This window comes from Chiloscyllium plagiosum, unplaced genomic scaffold (genome assembly GCF_037043375.1).
Source record: "Chiloscyllium plagiosum isolate Xiang-an unplaced genomic scaffold, Cpla_swu_hap1 HiC_scaffold_1, whole genome shotgun sequence".
Taxonomy (NCBI): Eukaryota; Metazoa; Chordata; class Chondrichthyes; order Orectolobiformes; family Hemiscylliidae; genus Chiloscyllium; species Chiloscyllium plagiosum.
In genome coordinates this window covers 34,633,401-34,659,922 of record NW_028270139.1, presented here as the reverse complement: position 1 = coordinate 34,659,922, position 26,522 = coordinate 34,633,401, and the positions used below count along the sequence as shown (strand labels likewise).

Genomic DNA, 26,522 nt, shown 5'->3' with positions numbered 1-26,522 from the left:
CTGAGCCACTGCTGCCATGGAATTTATCTGTTTGCATGTAACTCTTATGACAGGCAAGGGCCATCGGTTCACAGCTGCTCTGTATGGTTCCTGAGCTTTGCCAAGGGCACAGCAGACAGGGGGAAATGGGCACCGAGCTGTGCAAGCAGAGACATTGAGCTCCTGGTGAATGGGGTGGCGCAGAACTTCAACTTCCTCTTCCCCAAGGACCATCAATGAAAGCCATGACAGCAGACCATATTGTGAGGATGCCTCCAGAATCTACGCAGTCTCAGTCATCTGAAGGAATGCACAGCATCATACGAAAAGGTCCATGACCTCCTTCACTTCACCAGTAGAAGGGCCACCATTTTGTCTCTGATACCTCGGGTTCACTCTATTTCAGCTACTGTACAAACTTTCCTCCAAGGCTCATGCTCTACGCTTCTCACGAATTCCTGCAACACCTTTCAGTCACTGTCACCCACGCCAATGCCTGACAGCACTAACCCTGCATGTGCTCTGGGCCACATATAATTAGTCAGTTGGGACACCACCCCATCTGCACCAAAAGTAACACTGTCCCTCCTGCTTTCATATTCTTTCACAGATAACTTTGACTGTCTTCAGTAGCTGACTTACTGTGTCTAAGATCCTCAACTGGTATTGGAAGCTGTCTGTAACGTATTGCATTGTTACTCCCTAACTGAAAGCTATTCTCCCTTGACTGAGGCCTGCAGACAATCATAACAAGTTTCCTTCCTTTTGTATTTGTGCTAAATAGCCGGGCAAGTCAGAACGAATATGAGCTTGGTATCTCAGGCTGAGGGGACAAAGTGCAGAAAGGCATGGCAAGCTGTAAGTGATCCTGTAAGCCTCAGAGAGGCAGTAAGCTGTAACTGTGAGCAAAGAGCCTGGAGATGCAGTCCAGTGCAGTCCCTGAGCTGGGTGTATTCTTGAGCACACAGTGTCACAGCTGCAGCTTTGTGATGATGGTTACCATTGCAACCCACGGAATATATTGAAGTGCAGAAGTGGAATGTAAGTGGATCAGAGATGTACCATGAGCATTCTTAGAGGCTGGCATATATCCACTGTCAGTATGTGTGATGGGGGTTGCATGTTGCTTGTGCTCATGGAACATGCCCGCAGATGTTGGTGTCTGGTGTTCAACATAAAGCAAGTGTTGAGCTGAACCTGCTAGGTACTCTTTGTGCTTTACATGTTGGGTTTTGTCAATGTCTAGCTTGTTTGGTGAGTTTGAGTAAGATAGAAAGCTGAGTATTGGGGAGGCAAATTATGGTATTAACAAGATGTTTAACAAGCTAAAATTACCATCAATTGATAACTCGCCATTGGGCAGTGAAAAACTTGTCTCGGCACTTCTGAAAAGCATAAGAGATGGAGCAAAATGCTCTTTAAGTTGAGATTGGCCTCATTAGACTTCTCTCTAATTCTGAGTAAAATGTTGCTGTAACCCACATCATTCAGACTTCAAGAAGATTCCATCCATAGAAATATATCATGAAGATATGGCCTTCGAGCCCTAAAATCCCAGGAGCATTTCCAATCTGCAAACTATTGACATCCTGATATCCAATTAAATAGTTTGAGGTTAAAATTATACTTCATTTCCTTTTGTAAAGCATGTTAACATCTTGGTCATGTGTAGTCAAAAACGTTTTGGTACATTCATACGTCACATCTCAAAGTGCAATTTTGCCCAATTTGAGATAAATCATATTGTGATTTATGATATTGGCCAAAATCTCAGATCCCTGCAAGACACAAATTAAGATAAATAATAAAATTGACAGCTTTCCTACTTTTAACTGTAGTGCCTGGAGTAAGAATTGTTGATAGAATTTTCTCTGATGACTGTTTGCTTCTAACTCCAGAGTTCATTTGACAGATGTTTGTAACTTCCCAGAATAGCCACTTCAGGCCTCTTCAAACGATGCTCTAGGCTTTCCCAAATGCAAGCCCAGACCTCAGGGAATGTAGCTAAAGGCTTTCTCCAACACACCCTCCAGGCTTTTCCCCCACCAGATGCTCAGTGCTTTAACCACTGGATATGTTCACCATAGATGTTAATGACTTTTAATCTGCTCATTCAGATTAGCATTTTGTTCTCAGAGTTATCCTTGATTTAAAAAAAGACCGGCAAACTTCTTAGTGAAATGAGTGAATAAGCTCCAACAAAGTTTTTAGATGTAGAGCAAGGCTTAGGTCTGTTTTTTTATTGTTGAACAAATTGCACTTAGACATATTTCATTCTTGATCTTATCAGCAGTGATAAGAACATTTTCACTTCCACTTCCTGTTTAGCTAGGTTTATAAATTACAGCCTTTTATCTGTTTCTCAACTAACTTCAAAGGATCATTGTCGTGCATTAGCTAAAATATTTTAGTTAAATCTCAAAGAAGCCAGTTTAGTTTACAAAGGGTTTTTTCTGCTTATTTACAGTATCTAACGTGCCAGTCTACAAAAGCTGTATATTGTTATTGATGATATAGGGTTAATGTGATGTTGCTTACTAGTACATGATGTCAGAACATGACAATTTGTATAAAAACAAAGAATTAGGCATTCAGAGTTTTCTTCACTCTTGTATTTGTATAAAAACAAAGGTATATTGAATTTTAATTTTATAGATTTGAAAAAGTACAGTCTTTTAAAAGTACATGTTCTTAAATGTATAATATTTGGTTTTATTTTGTTTGTGTACATTATGGTGCATGGGATATTGGTACAGTTTACTTTTTTGCTCTGTTAACATGTGTGATCAGATTGGTTCTGCATGAGTGTCTAGATCTTTATCATCCTGTGTTACCTAGATTAACATTATGTTGCTATGACAGATTGCCCATATCATTTAATTTTGCCTAATTCACAATTTGAAAAAAGTTTTGTAGTTTTTACCGCACCATCATCCTAAATCAGCCTGTGGTTTAAATTTTCCAATTATGTATTAGTTAAGGAGAAGCATTGCCCATTTGCCAAGAATGTGCTTTCATAATAGGGCGGCACGGTGGCACGGTGGTTAGCACTGCTGCCTCACAGCGCCAGAGACCTGGGTTCAATTCCCGACTCAGGCGACTGACTGTGTGGAGTTTGCACATTCTCCCCGTGTCTGCGTGGGTTTCTTCCAGGTGCTCCGGTTTCCTCCCACAGTCCAAAAATGTGCAGGTTAGGTGAATTGGTCATGCTAAATTGCCCGTAGTGTTAGGTGTAGGGGAATGGGTCTGGGTGGGTGCGCTTCGGCGGGTCGGTGTGGACTTGTTGGGCCGAAGGGCCTGTTTTTGTAAGTAATCTAATCTAATCTAATAATATTCCCCACTTTGTAAGTAAGCATCAAAAGTGACTTCAACTTCTCTTGACCTTGCAGCTTCCTGATCTCACTTCTTTTCCAGGACAATTTTTTCCCTCTAGCCCTCTATCTCAGATCTAGCCATCCAAAAACTGGAATTATCCAATATATTGGATATTTTTCTCTCAGGAATAGAAGAAAGGTGGAAGAGAGAAGGTAATCAGTGATAGATGTGCTCTCAATAAAGTTGAACCTGTTGAAGCTTGTTATGAGATACCTGTCCCTTTTCTTCCCTATTCTCAGGATACAAATCTTGGGATCATCCTAGCTTCAATCTTACTCTTTTATACCTTGTTGGGTGGGGGGCGGGGGGTGTGACCTATATTATAATGCTCTTCATTGTAGTTTCTCAAACTACTGAACAAAAATTCCAAGGCATTGTCAGTTGTTGAGTGAAATCATGTAAATCGAGGTGTGGTGCTACAGTTAAACAGTGGTCCAATTGAATATTAACATTCTTCTTCCCCTTTTGCGATTCAGTCAGAGGGAAATGTTTACATTTATCATTTTGGCACTCCTGGTCTGATGTTTGTTGGGGAAGGTGACGGTGGTGGTGTTTTGTAGTGACTATAAAATTTGACATTACACAGAACCCCTTGTTGAAATTGACTGTGGACTTTAATGTTTTTCTAGCTGGCTGAGTGAACAAAGGGTGAGATAGATGGCTGCAGCTTGAGGGGAGGTGGGGCAAGATCACAAGTGGAGAGGAAGAGAGGGGAGATTGGAGGTGAGGGGGAAGGATACTGTTGAAAACCAGGGGAGGGAGAGTTGTGGGGTTTGGGTAGAAAAGGATGTTGGATGAAAGCAGGTTAACTTGGGTTGAAAGGTGTGGTGCTGGAAAAGGCCAGGCAGCATCCGAGGAGCAGGAGAATCGCCGTTTCGGGCATAAGCCCTTCTTCAGGAATGAGGCTGGTGTGCCAAGTGGGCTGAGATAAAAGGTGGGGGTGGATATTGGGGGAGAGGCGCTGGGAATACGATAGGTGGAAGAAGGTGAGGGTGAAGGTGATAGGCCGGAGGGGGATGGAGGCGGAGAGGTCGGGAAGAAGATTGCAGGCCAAGAGGGCGGTGCAGAATCTGGGGGTTGGGACTGAGATAAGGTGGGGGGAGGGGAAATGAGGAAGCTGGAGAAATCTACATTCATCCCGTGTGGTTGGAGGGTTGAGAGGTGGAAGATTAGCGAATCTGTTTCGGGACGTGGCTGAAGAGCTTCAGGGCAGAGGAGATGACCTGGGGGGTGCAGTGAGAAAGGGACTCCCTTTCTCACTGATCTTCCGCCTCTGAACCCCCGGATTCAGCACCGCCCTCTTGACCTGCAATCTTCTTCCCGACCTCTCCGCCCCCACCCCCTCTCCGGCCTATCACCCTCACCCTCACCTCCTTCCACCTATCGTATGCCCATCACCCCTCCCCCAATTCCCGCACCCCACTCCTCCCCACACCTTTTATCTCAGCCCGCTTGGCACACCAGCCTCATTCCTGAAGAAGGGCTTATGCCCGAAACGTCGATTCTCCTGCTCCTCGGATGCTGCCTGACCTGCTGTGCTTTTCCAGCACCACACTTTTCAACTCTGGTCTCCAGCATCTGCAGTCCTCACTTTCTCCGAGCAGGTTAACTTGGGTCAAGGCTGGGGGGATACTTCCTCTAGGCCCACAAGAAATGCTGAAAAGGCCTTTTAGGTGCTAAATCCCACCTTTGTTCACACATTTCTGTTTCTAACCCCCAGCTTTTAAATCCACATGCAGCTAAGACTTGAGACTGCAGTCTCAATAAAGTGTAGAAATAACAACAGACCCACTTCTTCACAACAGGTTAATCAGCCTCACCTACTACTACTAATTCACCTCTGTTAAAACTGGATTCAAGCATGATGACATGGTTTGAGGTCAGATCTCATTGTCATTTTCACTAGATGAGTTAAGTTTGCTGATTTTGTAACATGAATGGTTTCAGTATGCGGATATTTAAAATGGGTCTGTTACTTTATAGAAATAGTTTGCTCGGCTCATTTTGCAAGATATGATGACCCAGGAGTGCCCCTCATGTCAATTCTCTGCATTTTGCCCAGTGTGTTTTTTTTTAATTCAAAGTGTGCTCTGCCTCAGCAGCAGTTATTTTTTTTTAGATTAGATTACTGTGTGGAAACAGGCCCTTCGGCCCAACAAGTCCACACCGACCCGCCGAAGCAAAACCCACCCATTCCCCTACATTTACCCCTTACCTAACACTACGGGCAATTTAGTATGGCCAATTCACCTGACCCTGCACATTTTTGGACTGTGGGAGGAAACCGGAGCACCCGGAGGAAACCCACGCAGACACGGGGAGTTTCCTCCGGGTGCTCCGGTTTCCTCCCATTCATATTTTTATTACATATGAATGACAATTTGTAAGTTGCACATGGTTCGGCTGAGCTGAGGCTAAGTTAATCACAGAGACACAAGTCCAGACTTCACAGGGTAGGAAGCAGTGGTTAAGGGACTGGAACAGGCAGCAACTGCCCTGACCTCTGTGGCAACCAAACTCAACATTGAGTAGTGGGAGGCTTTTGTTAACATTTGGTGTTTTAATCCTTGCACTCGGGTAAATTGCAGAGAAAAAAACGTTTGGTCAGCCCTTGCAATGAGGTGGTTGGAGAAGTAGAGAGGGATGGAAGGTGACCTTGTGGAGGTCAATACTTCGAGCTTTGTTTAGCTTCAGGAGTAAGACTGAATTGAAAAACTATTAAGGGCAGAATCTTATGTGAATCTAAACAATGTGAACTATGGTGGGATTTGTGGTAGAAACAGGTAATAAGTCCAGTGAGGCCAATCTCTACATTTGGAGCATCTCATTCCATCTTTTATGCTTTGACAAATGCTTTGATGAGTTTAAATTAACTTTAAATTAACAAAATTGAGTCAAACAGTCCCTGATAGGAAGGACATGATAACAAATATACAAATTAATGGTTAACAGAAACTTATAGGTAAATGGAAACTTATCAAATGAAAATGACATTATCTGGGCGGATGATGCATCCACCCTCTGCAGGCCCCACTCGTCCCTAAATTCCTTTATTGTGCCAGTGAACACTGCATGCACCATCTCCACGAACAGCCAAGCACAAAAAGAACTGTGAAAGAGGGGCAGACAGTCAGGTACCATGACCCTCTCCACGACTCACTGTCTGGATTAGTTCATGGCCAGTTTGGCCCTGTCCAGGAGCAGACCCATGAGGAGGCCTTCTGACCTGTCAGCACCTCCCCGTACAGGCTGCCATGAGGGGAGTTTCTCACATGGTGGTGTTGCCAACAAAGGGAGATTATTGCTTCTCAAAAGCCTTATTAAAGGCACAGCTCATCTCGTTGAATATTCAGCATTCTATCTTACCAAACTTATCTGTACGAACAAGAAATCTCGATATGGAACCAGGACGTGAATCTTGCACCTTCAGTTCGCCACTTGCTCTGTTGGACACCAGGCATCAAAACATTAGGAGATTCAGTCCAAAGTGTGTTTTTTTCAATATCCTAATGGGTATTGTTTGTTTCTAAACTGCCAACAATTGCCTGTGCTGCTCAAAGTGTTTTGGGAGATTTGTCAGTTTGCGCTTTATCCAGTGGTTAAACACAATAACATCAAATTACATTCAAGTTCACTTATACTTTATTGCACTTCACTTGTTCACATCAACAATTTTCATAGCCAAAACTGAGGAACTGTTAACTTGTACCATAGGAGTTCACCAAAATGACAAATGCAAGTATTGCAATACTCTTCACTCAATGGACCAGAACTCATGACAAAAGTTATTTATTTGAACATGGCAGTTCTTTTGCTTTGAGTAGTTCTTGAACTCAAAATTTTGTTCTCTAGGTTCTGTTAATTATTTCTTTTAGCTGCACCTTGTAATCCCCTTGAAGGTACTGTTGAAAGTATTCAAAATATTCTGAACCTCATCTAGAGATTTGCCATTTAGTCTGATGCCCAGTAGCTTTCAGTTTTGTTTTCATCTTCTGATGTAAAGTTCTATAACCATATAAGATACACAAAATTATAAAAAATCATATAGGTTTTCTTGTGATTTTACATGTATTCTTAATTCAAAAATCAACATTGCTCACTGACTCCTTTAACAGCGACTCAGTTATAGTTATGAAAATTGTTGATGTGAATGAGTGAACAGCAATAAAGTATAAGGAAACTTGAATGTAATTTAACATTATTATGACTTGCATGCATAGCAACTGCATAAATTACTGAAATCCTCTTTTGTCATGCAGTCAGGTAGAACAATGCTATAATGACACAAAACATCACCCATCCTTAGCTATTAAATTGGATCACTGGGTTGAGAAAAGTAATGTTTGTTCATTCTTTTCATATTCCAAAGCCAATTTTTCTTCATATTTCTGTGTTCCCTTTCAATATTTTTTGCTTCCTTCTTACTTGATATTAATAGGAATAATGTACTTTTGGAAGGTTGTTTCTAAATTGGCCTTCTAGGCCGAAGAGGCATAGTTTGTCCTGTCATTCCTCATTGTTGACTCTTAGCATTAAACAGGTCAATCTTCCTGTTCTCCTTTGTACTACTACAGAGCCTGAGTGACCCTTGCATGATTGCAGTTTCTTCCTTGCTTTTAATGCCCAAGCACTCTGCAGCTTTTAACTTGGCTCTATAATTTGAATGTAACTGGTCTGGCAGTATAATTAAGCACATTCACTTCACATTATTCGTACATGTTGCATCATAGGTGTCACTCAACTTGACCTTTGCTAGCTCTGTTTTTCCAAATTAACACGTGACTCATGTGTTACTTCTAATATATATTCTGTCTTGGACTTGTCCATGTTAAGCATTGATCATTCTAGCTGCCTCCCCTTTCTCTCTCTCAAGTTTATTTTATAAACACTGTAACCTCTGTCCTATGACAAATCACTGTTTTTGTGGTTGGTTTTAGACACCAAAATTCTCAGGATTGGCTGGGGTTGGGGGATGGGAGGTGCTGGTGTTTGAGGGGCTAGAGGTGGGAAAGCGTGTACAACTCAACCACCTCACACCATACCCTACAATTTCATCCTCTCACTCATATTGTGACAGTCTTACCTCATAGATAGATACTAGTTTATAGCTATGAAGCATCTTTCAACAGTCCTTGAAGCTCACAGGATCAGTGCTTAAGCAAAAACCTTTGTAAATTTGACTATGCTGTCATACCTGTCCTCACACCACACTCTTATCAGTCTGAGCTGTCACCTCCTCAAAAGTTAAATTCTGAGGCTGGCCGAGCAAGATTGGTCCCTTCTGGGGGTGTGATTATAGCCTTTCACTAGGCCAGTTTTACACCCACAATCCACATTCTTCTTTTGACTGTTTACTCCATTAGTCTTCCAGTCCTTGCATTCTGGCTAATAGCTCTTTAATATTAGGTACAGGAGGAACTTTTTTTTTGTTTACAGTCTGTTGGAGCCTTATTGACTGCCTGAAAATGACTGTTAGTGCTTCACAATGCTCTACCCTTGCTTCTCTTATTGCATTGGCATATAGATTACCTGAAACATCCAATTGTCGCAATACTAAAATTCTATATCACACATGGCTGACATTGACCCTATTGTTAACCTTTGTCTTGGCAAAACCTGGAAGTTGTAGTTGCTTAGCTTTTTTTACCTACTCTTGCTTTCAGTGCCAACAAGCTGCATAATGCCTTAGCTTATTTCCTAAATTGCTTTTCTGTTTAGTATTGGAGGAAATTGGTAGTGTGTTATCAATCTGCTACTAAGACCCATTCATATTCTTCCTTTAGCATTTCTGGCCTTATCTACCTTTTACCTCTTTCTGTACTTACACTTGTCACAATGGTCTCCCGTTTTCTGCATGTATTAGAAATTTTCCTTTTCTCTTTAAACCTACTTTAGTTTCTTGGTTCTTTCATTTTAGAGTAGTTTTGTGCAATTTTCCATTTTGTGCATAGTACATCTTTGCCCCTGTATAAATATTGTCGTATTTTGGAAAATGTCCATTTATTATCCAACTGCCTTATCTTTGTGTACTCTTACTTCCGTTTAATTCCAAATTGGAAAAAGGATAGACTATATTTTCCATGCAAAATAGTATTTATTGTTTTTTAAATGAGCCCTCTTTCCAATATTGATGTACAGTTTCAAGTGTTAGATATTAACTTTGACCTTTTGACAGCGTAATGGAACATAAAATCTTTTCACTGATGTCACTCAGGCATTTCATTCTGTGTATATTGGCTCTTGAGACTTTGAACTTTAAAGACAGAATCAATAAATACTTCTTGTTTAATATTTAACTCTACAGTATGACACTCTTTATGCTCTTCAGTTACTTAAAGAAGAAACCATGCAATTAGTTTTCATTGCAATATTGCATACACAAGTCTTAACCTTTTGAGTATTGAGGAATTCATAAATTTAAACTTTCCCGGAACCAAATATTTGAAGAGAAATCAGAATAGCAGGCTGTTTCCTTTGCAAAAGGGAAGTTATTGGAGATTTAGTAAAGGCATTCAAAATTTATAAAGGGTTTTGCTAGAATTATAAGGGATATTTTTTCTAATGACATGAGGGCCATTAACCAGAATGTGCTGAAATAAGGTAATTGATAAAAGAACCAGGAAAATGTCTTGGATGAGAATTGTTTTCATGCAATTAGAATCTGTGATCTGAATCACAATGCCTGTATGGGCAGTTAAGCCAGATTCAATAGGAACTTACAAACGGGAATTGGATATATCCTTAAAGTTGCATAGTTTGCAGGGCAGGAAAAGAGTAGGAGAGTGGCACTAATTAGATAGTTCTGTAAAAGAGTCAAGATTAGAGTGGTGCTGGAAAAGCAGATCAGGCATTCCTGATGAAGGGCTTTTGCCCCGAAACATCGATTTTCCTGCTCCTCGGATGCTGCCTGACCTGCTGTGCTATTCCAGCACCACTCTAATCTTGACTATAATCTCCAGCATCTGCACCACCCACTTCCGCCCATCTCTGTAAAAGAGCTAGTGCAGGCATGATGAAAGAACAAAGTAAACATGTAAAGGAGATTTTAGAAGGTGAGGAGAGAGATATCAAGCTGGATGCATTTAGTGAAAGCATTTGAGTGTATATTTTCACACTGCAGTCTGGTTGACATGTGGATAGCTGTGGTTCAGGTACCTAATTGTTACTGGAGCTGGCTTTGTGTGGCTGTTTAATTCAGCCGTGGTATTGGCATCCTTTTATCTTGGTTTGCCTGATCTATTACAGGGTATGGGAGTGATGACATACTTGCATCTGTCTGTGGAAAGGTTTCTATTTAAAGGAATCCTGGCAGTGGTCAGAATGGCTCCATTAAAGATTGTTTCCTGAAGCTTTCAAAGTGTGTGAAGATCACTTTCTGATTTTCTGACTTTTCCCTGGAGATCCTGCTATGGATTGTGACAAAAATTCTAGCCATTCAGACCAAACAGGCACACGTGGAGGTGTCTGATCCAGGAGAAATGGGCTCCCTCTCACTTGGAATTCAGTGTCACAAGATGTTCAAAGATCTCAATGGTAGGAAAGATGGGTATTGGGTTCAGATGCTGAACCCCAGTCGGACTTCTGCACCATTCTGGTACGCAGCACTGACACATCCTGCAGCTCTTCACATTCCTCTATTTATAGCTCCTCCTCACATCTCCATCAGAGCAGCCAATACTGACATTCACTCCCACCTTATTGATACCTCGTCCACACCCTGACTCTCCACGAATCATGACATTCTATCTTCTCCGCTGCCTCTAGTTCCTCTGATGGCACAAGGAGGGGTGCAAAAGCTTGGAAGTAGCATGTTGCCAAGGAGAAGCAGAAACTGGGCTTTTGGGAGCATTGCAGGTAAAAACCTGGTCATCAGGTATGAGGCACTCTCTCTGTTGTTGTATGTGATGCAGGTCTGGCCCATTCCCTGAACCTGTGCTGTTGCAATAACCCAGACTATCTTCCACTTCACCTGGCAGTCCAAAATGCCTGTGTCCACAGGGACACCGTGTACAACACTCTATTAAGGGGGTGGGAGAGAATGTACCCAATGCTGCCATCATCCTGACAGTCACCTTTGTGTGCAGCTGCATCAAGGTGTACATGGACCCTTAGTTCGCAAATGCCAAGGAGGAGAAAGTGAGGAAAGTAAATGCTGGAGATCAGAGTCGAGAGTGTGATGCTGCAAAAGCACAGCTGGTCAGACAGTGTCCAAGGAGCAGGAGAATCAACATTTTGGGCATAAGCCCTTAATCAGGAAGCACAAACACCAAGTGTCACTCCCTACTGAGGTTCTACCTGTCCCCGATACGGTGAAGGATGGGACTGGCCTTGCTGCTGCTGAATACTACAAGCAGTTTGACTGTTCCCTGTCACCTGTCCTTCGGGGAAAAGTTTGCGAAGAAAAATACCTTTAATCACAAGTCCATCAGGAAATGGTCAGCATGTAGTGTCCTTGAGATGCTGTGGGGAAAGGAGAGTGGATCCTGTCATGTTGTTCCCTGAGCAGATTGTCAAAGTCACTTGGCAAAATACCTCATCCAGAACTTTCCACCAAGCGTTAAGACTTTGCTTGGCTGGTGGTGAGAAGGGCACTGCCTCTGAGATCCTTCATATTCACCCAGCCAGTCTGCACCACCACATTCTGCCCTCAGAGCAGGTGTGGGTGACAGAGACTGTCACCCATCTCCTTCTGGAAGGTGCCTTTGCAAAGGAAGCCTGGAGAAAGATGCAGTGGGTTTTGTCGAGGTTGTCTCATGCAGCTTGGTGATGCAGGACTCTGAGCTCTACGGCCTGTTCCCCAGGTCACATACCGAGACGAACATGGTGAACCATCAACTCGATGAAAGGTGCTCATTAGTCTGCCCGAAACTCCTTGGTCTTCAGAACAAGGCAATGATTTTGACTCCGTGTTACAGACTGGCCAAGTCCAGGACTATGTCCTGAGGGATGTGCAAAATCTTGGGGCAGCTGCTACCAAGGCACAGTGGAGAAAGAGCCCTGTCTGACATCCTTCTGCTGAAGTTAACTAGAGGTCTGTTCAGGTTTTGGACCCCCCTGGATATGCACATATTGTCTTGTACACTTAAGAAATGCCTTGGGTTTGTTTTTTTGTTCTCCATTTGTAAAGGCTGTGTGCAGAATTGAACTACATTAGTGACAATGTATATCTTTAAATCTATAAATCTTTATGTATATGTATGTCCAGATTTTTATGAATAAAGTATATTTTTGAAATAAAATGAATCAAGGGTAGCATAATGCGGAGTAATGGAAAAAGAAATCCTTTAGAAACACAAAGGGATTCACTTTGGGTGTATATAACAATGTAATTGTTTTACTAGAGAATCTACTAGGAAAAAGTGAGGACTGCAGATGTTGGGGATCAGAGCTGAAAAATGTGTTGCTGGAAAAGCGCAGCAGGTCAGGCAGCATCCAAGGAGCAGGAGAATCGACGTTTCGGGCATAAGCCCTTCTTCAGGAATCTAGAGAATCTAGCCAATTCCCTTGATGTTAACTTAGCTGTACCTCCCAATACCAATAGCTTGGTGCTAGTATTGATCAGGTTCAGAAGCAGAACCATATATAAATATGGCATAAAAGTACTGTGGCTACAGAGTGGGTCAGGGACTGGGAATTCTGAGGTGAGTACCTCATCTCCTGACTCCCCAGAGCCTGACCTGAATATATAAGGCACAACTCAGGAGTGTGATGGAATGTTTTCCACTGTCCTGGAAAAATGCAGCTTGAGCAACGCTAAAGAAGCTTGAAACCATCCAGAGAAAAGCAGCCAGCTTAATCAGCACCACAGCAGCCAGGTTAAGCATCCTCTCCCTCTGCCAGCTATACACAGCGGCAGCTGTGAGTACAAAATACTGCAGCAACTCACCAATGCTGCTTGCCAGCATCTTCCACATTGTGATCTCTACCACTCAGAGGGACGAAGGTAGCACATACATGGGAACATTGCAACTTGCAGCTGTAAGTTCCTCTGCATGCTGCACATTTCCAAATCGGAATAGTGTATAGCTGTGTCTTCTTTGGGGTAGGCCCAGAATCCCTTCCGAACAGCACCATGGATTTATTCTCTACCCCCAAGCACTGCAATGGTTCAAGAAGACAGTCTAACACCACCTTCTCAAGGGTAGTGAGGGATGGCCAATCAATGCTCGCCAAGACACTGACACTCACATTTCGTGAAAGAATTTTTATTCCAAATTTGAAGCCACTATAATCCAGTCAGTTCTATTGTTGTCTCCCACTTGCTTAATGGACATGATGTATGATGTGCGGAAGACGAGCCAAGTGGAAGATGAGTGAAGTTGGGTTAGGGTGTAGATTTGTGCCTGGTACAGGACTTTATGTTGGGTTTAGCCTGGCAATGGTAGTAGGTTCAGCATTGTCGTGGTATAAGACTTCATACCCAATTTCTCTGAGCTCTGGTGTCCATTGTGTATTCTTTGGCCAGGTCATTTGCGGGCATCCTGGCCACATTCAGGAGTCTTTCTCATCTCCTGTGCTTCCACTTTTTATCTTCCTGTAGAACAATTGCCAAGTTCCTTCAGTCCTCTCTGTAGCACAGTGTTGTAGAAAGCAAGGAGAGTATGGCCATTTTGGATCCTAGCTGATGCATTAGCCCGATCTATCCAATTACATAAATAACATCTTACTCTAAGCTTAATTCAAAAAGTGGCATCCTGTGACTTTTATACCCAATGACTCCAGCTCCTTTCATAATGGTCAGTGGTAGCATGAATACCTGGTGTCATATGCTTAGAGGGTCAGCCATGTCTTCAACAAGTTCTGTGTTTGCTCTGCTTGAAGCTGCAAAATCCTGTGGGGGATGTTACTGGTTCAAAATGAAACCATCATTCACCTTCCAGGATATTGATATGGACATACAGATAACCATCTGGGGGACACACAACAGCTGACCGCTGCTGCCATGGAATCCCATTCCAGCTGATAAATCCTGTTGTTTGATCTGGACTTACCTTGGTTACTGCATATGTGCAGTCTGAGATGTCCTGTATCTGTGAGAATCCAGGCTTGACAGCCAACCTGAGAGGCCTGTGGCTCTGACTGACCTCATCAACAACAAAATGGATATAATCAGCTGCAGTGACAAACTGATCTGCTGAGATATACACCTTAGATCCCCTTGGATCTGAGAGATTGTGAAATCCTAGAATGAGTTGGGGGCAACAGTGACCATGATGGCATGAATGGTCAGTGGCCCAGTAATTCAATAGGAAGGATGTCCTGTTCCAGATATTAGCAATAACCTGCTGTGGAGATTTGAGCCCTTCACCTGTTTTCTCCCATAACCTTTGATCTTCTTACCAAATCAGCAACCTATCTATCTCCGTCTTAAATACCATCAATAACCTGGCTTCCACAGCCTTCCACAGATTCACTACCATCTGGTTGAAGAAATCCCTCTTCGTGTCTGTTCATAATGATCGTCCCTTCACCTTGAGGCTCTGCCCTCAGGTCCTAGTCCCTCCTACTACTGCAAGCATTTTCTCCAGTAGAGAAGGTGGTGCTAGACTGTCTTTTTGAACCATTGCAGTGCTTGGGGGTAGAGAATAAATCCATAGTGCTGTTAGGGAAGGATTTTGGGACTACATCAAAGAAGACACTGTGATACACTATTCTGGTTTGGAAATGTGTGGCATGCAGAGGAACTCCTTCTAGACCTCTTAGTATTCTACAAGTTTCAAAGAGATCCTCCCTCATCTTTCTAAACTCCCTCAAGTACAGACCCAGAGTCCTCAATGACAAGATGTTACTCATCTGAAGTCAATACATAAGTTGTTTGCATGCTATAGGGAAGTGGAAGTCAACGTGAAAAGAGTTGAGGGAGCAAAGATTATTTATTTCATGCTGGAAATCCCCAGTAAAGTAAAGAACTCTCCACAGTCAGAACAAGTCTTATTACCCAACGCCTTTCACCTAGATAAGAAGCAGCTGTACAGTTTGTGTTTAAGGGCTTTTCAGTCTGTCCATTTCAGAGGGCCGCCAGTTCTGCTGGCAATAATCCTACTTTGTTGACCCTAGCTGCAGAAACCCATATGCTGGATATAGAAATTAGAAAACTGGGTTAAATTTCAGGTCCAATTTCCTCTTTGTGTAATCAAATGATATACTTGACGTCTTCACTGGGACTTTCTGTGTACCTTCAAACATAGTGTTTGAAGGAAACTGAAGGGAGCAGGATCTTGACAGATTTCTGAAGTGCTACTATTTCTTGGTGATATAACCCCTTGTCCACACTCAATCCCCATCCCTCATTGACCGTTCAACTCTGCATTGATGGTGATGAAGGATAGGTGAGGTAATTTTCATTGTATAATGCATACAATTTGAGTGCTGGGTCTTTGGAACTGTGGGGACATTTGTGCTGAAGAACCAGTGCAAAAGGAAATGGATTGCAGTTTAAATCAGTGGGATTTCCTGAAGAGAATCAATATGTAACTTTCACTGGCTCTCTCCAGCCGATGGATAGGGCACCTATCAGATCCATTCCACAGTGTCCCATGTATTTACTTAACCTGGACTAGTTGGAAATGCTTGTATTAGAATATTGTCTTTTCATGTAACAAGTTTCTACAGATAACAGTTTATTGTTAAAATTGATAGAGCTTACATCTGCAATAAAGACTTGGAGAATTGTTTCACTTGACATAACAGAAATAAATAGTACAGAACTAAATTCATCTTTCTAATTGTAGTCTAAATGATTAAGATATTGTTATTTCAAACAAAAAAACACAGGAAATTGTAATTTAAAATGATTTTCCATTTTCAGCGAATGAGGACACCCCAAATTCTTATTTGAGAGACAGAATGCATGATTGTTTCCCGTATTTCAGTGTCAATATGTTTGAACCTTAACTCAAAATTATGCTCCTGTTATTCCTCTCAGTGAGTTTCTTGACTATAGCCCACTTGACACTAACTTAATAGTAGTTCATGTTCTTCCTTTGGAAAATGCACTCAAATAAACTTAAAGTTCAGGAAAAAAAAATTAGATCCAATTTTAACTGCCCATAGTTGAATGGGTTCTGAATAAGTTCATAACCTCACCATTTCAAGTAGAGAGAGATTACATATGCAGAATACACGCGTTACAAATTAAATGGAAACGTGGTCACATTTTAGAATTAGCAGTTTTTCATTAATCAAAAAAGTACTAATTTTCAAATTGATCACGTATTGATATATTCTTAATATGGTATAAAATATATAGCAATTGTTGGACAAAAAAAAGTTGGATTTTGTCATTCTTTCTGTCGAATGGGTAAAATAAGTGGACAAATCCACCCAATTTAAAAAAAAACAAAATGAACAACTGAATTTGCTTAGCAGGCCAATTGGCCCTAATATTATACTGTAATCTGGTTTGTATGGGTAGGTGCGTGAGAATGTTGTTAAACCGATGGGCTCAGAGGAGGGGAGGAGAAATGGTTGGTTCCTCCTTCAGGGAGGGCTGTGAGCATTAAGTTGACATATCCTGCCTTCCTCCACATACCAGAGGTCTTAACGTCTGTTTGTCACTGCATGCCTTACCGCCAAAACTGACCTAGAATTGAACTCTCTTACCCTCTATAGGTTTTCCCACTTAAAGGTTCTGATCTCCATGGGCCTCCTGCAGCCCCATTAGTGGCCAGCGCTCAGGTCTGACACCACTGTGACTGCTCGAGCTTTCGACCAATCTGACTGTTTCCAATTCTCCTCTATTTGACGGATGAGGCAAGGTCCGACCTTTGACTTTTTAAGGTTGCGAGGTGCACATGATCATTATGGCCACCACCCCCCAACCCTAAGTTGTTTTTCTGGGTAAGGGTGAGGGTGAAAGGGTACCAGCAGTGTGGACCTCCCCACGCATCCCTGCCCTTAGAATTCAGCCCCAGGGTCCATTTGATTTGCTTTCTACTGTTGTGGTAGTCTCATGGGTGCAAAGTTTGGAGTAGTTTACTAATAATAACAATTGGTCGAGGGCAGAAATTGCCCCACCAAAAAACAAATTACTGGGAAGCTTTGGAAATCTTGGTTTCAAAGTTTTTTTGCTCCCCAACCTCCTGTGCATGTTACATCTATGGCACTCACATATGGCATGCCTCAACTTACTCGTACTGCACAACAAAATCAAATGTTCTGTAATTTCCAAATCACTTACCATTGATGTAACTGTTTGGTATTTTAATGCTTAAGAACAAGAAGGAAGAACAATTAACTCTAGTTGTGGAGTGACCCTCCTACATTTTGCAAAGTGCTTTCAAGCAGGGTCACTTTTCCTGCACAACTCGGAGGAATTTTCCATTCTTTACTTGTATCAACCCCTTGTAAGCCTGGAATGTGTTTCTAGTTCTAGGTGTAGGCTGTACATTAAGTATTGTTACTGGTATACGTTTCCCTTGTTTAATTCTTGTATTAATGTCAAAAGTGCAACACCATCACGTTGCAGCTTAACACTGATATTGAAATTTTCTCTAGGCTGTAAAACTTTACTTTGCAAATAGGAATGAATATAAAGTGATAGATACATTGCTGGGCATGATACTTCAATAGCTTCCACCAATTAAGTGGGTTCAGGGTAAGGATCATATAATGTGTGTGTTGGGTAAGGATCATATGATGTGCGTGTAAACGTATACTCTGACCTCACATCACTTTTTCAGAAGCCAGGACAGCAGCTCAGAGAGCGAGCCTTCTCATGCCTGTGACATGAATTTGGTTTTGAATTTTAAGAATGAAGGAATAGTTTTGAACACTGTAACTGGAGCTCGCCTTCAAATCTCACTCTGTTCTCCCTACAATTTTCTATTCTTCCTTTGCAAATGCTCACATGTTTTGTTTGCTTCTGATCTGCATTCTCGCTGGCTCCTCAATTCTAACCAGCTGCAGCCTTTTGGGTTCTTTCTCAAATTGGCTTTGTGTACTTTCTTATTGTTATCTGCAAGCATCGATAATCTTGTGTTCATCTCCAAATCACTTATCATTGAAAATAAAAATGTAGCAAATGGCATAATACACTGAGACATGAGATATGATGGAGCATGGGGTGTCCTGAGGATATTCTGTAGGGGTCAGTGGCCGGGTGAGAGTTTGAGTTATTAGCATTCATGAGTATAAAGGGCATGATGTTGTCAAAACATTTTCACTTGATTATATTGCCTTCTAATAACCTGCTTTTTCTTTGAAGAGGTTTCTCACTGCCTGTTTCTCACCCACATAAGAACTCCCCTGAGAGGCCATGAACCACATGTAATTACAGAAAGGCCCAATTCCAATAAAATTGTCAGGAGATATCGAACTGCCCACGATGAAGCTGGCAAGGGCAGGTGTGCTGCATGCAAGCTCACTCCTCTCACAATAAGCCTGTCCTGGCAGAAATGACTGGAAACAAGAATGGGGTTGGGAACCCCAGAACTGGATGCTGCCTATTTTTAAACGAGTTCTAAGATGGTCCAACTTGGCAAAAATCCAGCCTGTGACATCTTTAAATAATTGAATTAAGTTGTACAAATCCGTGCTGAATGGCCCCAACTGCCCAATACTTAATCTTCTTTCTCCACACATTGTCAAGTCAACCTAATTGTTTCCTTTAAAAAATATTAATCTTTTTAATGGCAATGTAATAAGAAATTTGAATGCCGCGATGGGCCACTGCTGTTTGTTATTTTTATAAATGACCTAGATGAGGCCATAGAAGGATGGGTTAGTAAATTTGCGGATGACACTAAGGTCGGTGGAGTTGTGGATAGTGATCAGATTGGTTCCACAGGTCGGTGCAACATTGAGGACCAAAGGGCTATAACATTCTACGTTCTATGAGATTGGTCAGCCTAGTTTTTGGCAGTGGGATTTGTGACCTGTCCACATTCCCTCTTAAGATAGAAGTGAGAAGAATACAAGTTCCATCCACCTATCTCACTTGATTGAGTCCGATCTCCTTTTAGCCCTGACGGTTCCAGTTCTCTTGCCCAGATTAGCAGCAGCAGTCAGCAGCCTTCCATAATTCAGTGCCTCTTCCCTTTGGACAGCCTGCCTTTAAGAAGAGAAGTCAGTCTGCACCACATTCCCTCAGTGTCTGCTCTTCGCCTCTGTACTCTGCATTCAGACAGGCAGTAGCATAGGCCCTGTTCACCTCAATGTTACCATTGAGGAACTGAAATGTGTTTGTAGACGACCTGCATTATGGTTCGAATGGGCAGGTTGGAAATTGTGATCCCTGCAATGGGCTTCTAGCCCAATGTATTTTACCTTGTCAATGCATTACTATGTGCATAATGGTGCTGGATAGTACCTATGATACTATTATCACTTATCCGTAATGCAAAACAAAAAAGAAATCACAGTCCATTATGAAATCTAAATAACTGACAAACCTCTGAAGATGCATCCTCCATACATCAAGGTTTACTGTATCATCTGTGAAATGGTCCTAACAGGTATATAAGAATATGGATGATGCATTATTTGGATGAGATCTTTATATGATAATTATATTCTATGACAGAAACATATAGAAATAATGAACAATATGTATTTATTTAGCAATATTTGTAATATCTAAAGCTTGCTAACTGATATATTAGTTATGCACCTTGCTAGATTATGAAAATACTAGAAATAATTCATTTCTTTTGATTATGTGCATAATTTTCTATTGCAGATCAATGGCTGTATCAGTGAGTTTGAATAGTGGGCAGTCATTCATCTCCAGTTCAGTCACCATCACTGCCGCAACTTGTGTAAGTAAAGAAATTTATTTATTTATTCAGGCCATTCAAGCTGAAATCAACACTATGTGTGTGAAATAAAACACAACTTCAAAAGTTCATATTCAAAACATTATCACAGCTTAGCTGTTTAATTTCACAATGTGGCAATACAACTTAACGTCAGTATAATACTCAAATGAATACTATTTGCTGCTTGTCTTTATCTGTTGAAATGTACATTAAAATCAGATGTCGTATTAGCATAATAAATAATAAATGTAAAAATTACTTGGACAAATTTTATCTCATAACAAAATGCTAATCATAGGTTTGTAAGCTCTTAAAGCATGCAAGTGATGTGACATTGTATAATAATCTTTTACTTTTTGAGGAATAGAATTGCGCGCATACTAAATTTATAAAAGCCAGATAATGAAATCAATCTTACCCACATTTTACTCCGTACTTTCCTGGAACAGGATAGACTGTTAAATCCATGAATTTGTCATGCATCTAGAACGCTTCAGATAATCATCAGAGCTCTGATGAAGAGTCATGTAGACTCCATATGTTAGCTTGCTCTCCCTGCATGCTTGTTGCCTAACCCGCTATAGTTTCCAGGATTTTATATTTTCTGTACAGATTCCAGCATCTGCAGTAATTTTCTCCTCCACATTTAACTGTCATTTTGGTGCTACTGATTGTTATTTAACTAATGCATAACTGACCAGTTTGAAAATAGTTGAGAATTTAGACGGAATCAAATTGGATTCAAATCAATTTTTGTTTTAATATGGATAAGATGTAGGACATGTGTGACAGATCTATTAACATAAAGAGGACAGACTAGTTATTGGTTATGTATGAAGCCTTCGACAGAACCTTAACTTAAAATCAAAATGCGGTTGAAAATTGAAGATAATGCTGGAAATGCACAACACGTCGAGTAAAAAAAGAGAACCTTATTTTAGATATACACAATTTGGTTCAGTTGAATCTCCTAATCAATATAGAGTGTAGGGGCATTCTTAGGAAAGAAATCAGGAAGGTGAAGAGGGGATATGAGATAGCATTGGCCAATTAGGTTTTGAATAATCCAAAGAGATTCTGCAAATACGTTAACTAGAGAGGTTAACTAGAGAGAGATTAAGGTCTGTTACAGGTCAAGGAGTTCATCTTTGTGTTGATCCCCAGTAGATGGAAGAGATACTAAATGAATACTTCCTGTCTGTTTTTACTGTGGACAAAGAAATGAATCTAGAGAATGCAGAGGAATAAACTTTAATATTTTTAAAACAGTTCACATTAGAGAAGAGGAAGTTCAGGAGGTATAAAGAATGCAAAGGTGGATAAATCTCCGGGACCTGATCTAATGTACCCCAGAACATTGTGGGAAGTAAGGGAAGAAATTGGAAGACCCCTTGCAGAAATATTTGCATCACCTATAACTACAGGTGAGGTGCCTGATGACTGGAGGGTGGCTAAAGTTGTGCTTTTGCTTAAGAAAGGTTGAAAGGAGAAACCAGGCAACCATAGACCTGATGAGTCTGACTTCGGTTTGGGTAAATTGTTGGAGATGGTTATAAAATTTAGGATTTATGGACATTTAGAGAAGGAAAAATTGATTTGGGATAGTCGTCATGGTTTTGTCTGAGGACTATCATGTCTCACAAACTTCAGTTTTTTTGAGGAGGTTACCAAAAAAGCTAATGATGGCAGTGCAGTAGATGCTGTTTATTGGATTTTGGTAAAGCCTTCGGCAATGTTTCACATGATAGACTAATTAGTAAAGTTAGATCACATGGGATTCAGGATGAGCTTGCCAATTATACATAATTGGCTTAATGGCAGGAGACAGAGAGTAATAGTGGAGGGTTGCTTTTCGGAGGCCAGTGACCAGTGGTGTTCCGCAGTGATCGATTCTGGGTCCTCTTTTGTTTGTCATTTATATAAATGATTTGGATATGAATATAGAAGGCATGGATAATACGTTTGTTGGCATAGTCGACTGTGTAGAAAGTTTTCTAAGATTGCAAAAGCATCTTGATCAAATGGGTCTGAAAAATGGCAGATGGCGTTCAATCTGGATAAATACAAGGTATTGCATTTTGGTACATCAAACAAGGATAAGGCTTACACAATTAATGCTCAGGACTTGGGTATTGTTCTAGGATAGATGGACCAAGGGGTTCAGATACATAATTCTTAGAGGTTTGCATCACATATAGACAGGATAGTTAAAAAGGCATTTGGCACACTTGCCTTCGTTGCTCAGGCCTTTGAGGTTGTACAGAATACTGGGATAGTGTGTCCAGTTCTGGTTACCAGTTATTGGAAGGATATTATCAAGCTGGAGAGAATTCAGAAGAGATTACCACAATGTTGCCAGTTTTGGAAGGTTTGAGTTGTAACGAAAGGCTGGATAGGCTGGGATGTTTTTCACTAGAGCACAGGAGGTTGAGAGGCGACCAGATAGAAGTTTATAAAATAATGAGGGGTATGGATAGAACTAATGGTAGTTGGCTTTTCCCCAGGATGGGGAATTTCAAGACTAGGGGGCATTTTTTAAGATGAGAGAGATTTAAAAAAAGACACGAAAGACAAGTTTTTTCACACAGAAGGTGGTTTGCATGTGGAGTGAACTTCCTGAGAAGGTGGTGGAAGTGGGTACAATTACCAAGTTTACAAGACATTTGGATAGATACATGAATAGGAAAGTTTTGGAGGGTTATGGGGCTAGGAGCAGGCAGATGGTACTAGTTTGGGATTATGTTCGCTGTTTCCCTTTGTGTGTTCTGTACTGTATGACTTTACAAGTCAGTGAAGGGAGAAACAGGGAACAATATTTTAATTAGATCAAAACCAATTCATTTACACAGGGTTAAAATCACCAATCTTGTTTCAGGTCGATGACCTTCCATCAGAATCCTGAACTCTCTTTTATCACTGGCCATTTGAATTAAATCAAGTCAATGTTGAGATCAAATGGGCTTTTCTTACCTGCTAAATTTGAATTGGTTAGTGGATCAGAATAATGTAAAGTTTTTATCCAGCTCAACATTGATAATATTTCATAGCATTGTTCATGTAAATCTGAGGGTAAAATAAAACTATTACAAATGCTCAAAGTGACAATAATGCATTGGCTACCTTCTAAAATCACATACATTGTTGTACATTTTCCATCCTTACAATAATTGGATTTTACCCCCCAACATACGTAGTGCACATTTCCTGCCAATCCATTGCTTTCTCACTTTGTCATACATGAGAAAGACGATGAATAAAGAAGCTGTCTGAGAACACAATATCTGACCAAGAGATCTGTAACTTGACATCAAAATAACCACTGTATTGACTTAGATTTAAAATTAAGACACTATGTAGCATTAAAAGGGAAATTTACAACCTACACATGGACAGTATCTCTCTTTCTCCCCCTCTTCCCAACTCACCACTCCCACTTCTCACTGACTCCAATATTGCTCGGCTCATTGATGCGATACTCAGTCAAATGCTGACTTGATGCTTGGCAGTACTGTCAGTGATAATTAAACAGATGGGATGGAAGTAATCCAATTTAGATTTTCTCTGCTTTGTGTGGACAGAACATACCTGTAGTTGCCAGTCTGTGTTGTATGGCACAGTTCGGCTAGGGACTTGTCCAGTTCTGAGCACAAGTATTTTGTGGAACAGCTAACATGCTATTGGAACCCATTTCCTCTCATTCTATCAGCTGATTCTGGATATCATGTGGATTATTGGCTGAAGTCCAGTTTTCATGTTTCTGGGAACCTCAGCAGGAAGCTGAGATGGATCGTCCAGATGGGGGTATTTCTGACTGAAGCTAGTTCGGCCCAACAAGTCCACACCGACCCTTCGAAGAGCAACCCACCCCCCTACATTTACCCCTTCACCTAACACTACGGGCAATTTAGCATGGCCAATTCACCTAACCTGCACATTTTCGGACTGTGGGAGGAAACCAAAGTATCTGGAGGAAACCCACGCAGACACTGGGGAGAATGTGCAAACTCCACACAGACAATTGCCTGAGGCGGGAATTGAACCTGGGTCTCTGGTGCTGTGAGGTAGCAGTGCTAACCACCATGCCACCCACTCTCTGACCCTCCAGTGCACTGACTCCATCGCTCCCTGACCGTCCGGTGCACCGACCCTCCACTCAATGACTTTTCTCAGAACCTTTTCAGTGTTTCAATAAGATCTCTAACAAATAAAGGTTGAACCTGTTTTGTGTTCTTAATGAGGCAATCCCTTCATCCCATGAGTCAACCTAGTGAATCGCTTTTGAATTGCCTCCAATGCCATCTGAGGAAGCACCACTGTACCTGAAAGGTTGACTCTGATTTCTCTCTACAGATGCTGAGGGGGAGTCACTGGGTAGATGTTGAGACACATTTCCACCAGTAGGGAAATCGCGAGTGAGGGAGCACAATTGTAGAGGAAGGAGAAACACTTACAACTTTTGATTCCCTCCTTCAGAAAGTATACTTTAGAATGAGAACCAAATTTGATTTGCAGGTTCATAGAGATAGCTGTAAGCCGTATCACAGCAAGTAGGAATGACTCTGTGAGGGAGATTCAGTACTTGTTATAACCTGGTTTGATGTGTATGGGATTTCCTCATTGTGATTGGCTAATTAATCTGTTTGATGACATTGCTGTCACTGACAATCCCTTATAACTAACACAGGAATGTGGCAAAATCCACACTTCTGAATCTTTTTGTAAAAAGATGTTTTTGAACTTCATTGATGAGCACCTTTTCTGCTGATCATGCATTTGGAGCAGTAGTACATTGAAGTTGCACCATCTTCTACACTTGGATCAGCAGTGTAAACTTTTGCAATGTGAAAACTGAGCCTGTTGGCAAATTGAACAACTTTAGGTGGAGTTAGCTGGGGACGGCAAACATTTTGTAATCCATCATATTTGTAAGTATGATTAACCCTCTATTACTGAAGAGAAAAACCCAAATATTTCTTCATACTTTCTGCCTTGCAGCCTGAATAGGAATTGAAAATTAATTGTTACCTAATATTGTATTTTTGTTGAAAATAATTAGTTAATTAAAAACAGTATTTAATACAAAAGCTTCCTGAATATGTCCATTTTTAGACAGGCTAGACCTTGTGGTGGCCATATCTTTCGTTTTTAATCTGTAATCTCCAATAATTTGTTTTATTTCATGATTAAAGTCTAGTTTCAAAAACGTCCTGAAGATTTTGCACAAGTGGGACGTAATCATTATAATCAGTTTTTGAACCTATAGTGTACATAAAGTTATGTAACAATCCTGTTTAGTGGGAGTGGTTCCTTCACCAAGTAATTAAATTCGCCATGATCTGAGCGTCTATTTATTTTACACTGTAAACTTTTTGAACTCAATAGGGCACAGCTGTATTTAGCAGCCAAATCCACGCACTATGTAGGGCATGATATTTAAACCCCCTTTTTCATAATTTAGCGCATTCTCCAATTTTCTTCATCAAAGCCACAAAACTTCACTGAGATGATAAAAAAACTATTATCTGGAGCATATCCAGATGCTTTAATCTGGCTGTCATGTTTTTCAGCAGATCCAGAAGGACTTGTGAGAGTGCGGGACCCTTCTGAAGCTGACTAACACATTCCAAAACTGTTGGACTTTGTTATCTTAAAGGGAAACAGACATCCCTTTGCATAGGTGGGCGAGTCTCACACATTTTATAATATGTGCCTGATACAGTGGTGCTTGGTATCAGTCCCATTCAGCGGAACATATTCAAATAGATAAAAATAAAACATAGTTGGACCTGTATAGATTTAGATTTTATTCCCTATGTTGTCAATGTGGTTACACTTTAAGAGTGTTTAATTACTCAGTGAAATGATCTGGGAAGTCCTGAGGTCATGAAAAATATAGAAAGTACTTACTGGTGCAGCTATTGTTTCTTTATATCTGACACCATTTGCAGCAAGTGACTGGGCTTTGGCTGTCTTGATTGCCTGATTCTGATTTGTGTCACAAAGTTGAGAATGTGTTTTTAGACTTGCTAATAGTCATGACATTCGATTGATCTTGTATATGCTCTCAAACAGTTCTTCATGATGCTCCACTTCCTGCACCTCTGCCCTCGAACTCCATCCCTCCAACCGCAACAAGGGTAGAACCCCCTGATCCTCATCTTCCACCTCACTAATCTCCGGATACAGTGCATTATTCTCTGCAATTTCCACCACTTACAGTCAGACCCCACCATCAAAGATAGATTTCCCTCCCCACCCCTATCTACATTCTGCAGAGACCATTCTGTCCGCGACTCCTGCCCCCCCCCCCCCCAACCAATCCACCCTCCACACCCAACACCTTCCCTTCCCACTGCGAAAGGTGTAAAACCTGTGCCCATGCCTCCCCCTCACCTCTGTCCAAGGCCCCAA

At 41.2% G+C, this 26,522-nt stretch overlaps 1 protein-coding gene across 2 annotated transcripts in view; it reads left to right on the top strand.

Annotated features, from left to right (window-relative positions):
- Positions 1–26,522, top strand: part of antxr2a (ANTXR cell adhesion molecule 2a) — a 235,052-nt gene that overhangs the window by 97,715 nt on the left and 110,815 nt on the right. For both annotated transcript variants that reach the window (XM_043696278.2, XM_087985795.1), the window contains exon 11: positions 20,033–20,111. In XM_043696278.2, coding sequence (XP_043552213.1) covers positions 20,033–20,111 — 79 coding nt within the window. The remainder of the gene's footprint in view (positions 1–20,032; positions 20,112–26,522) is intronic.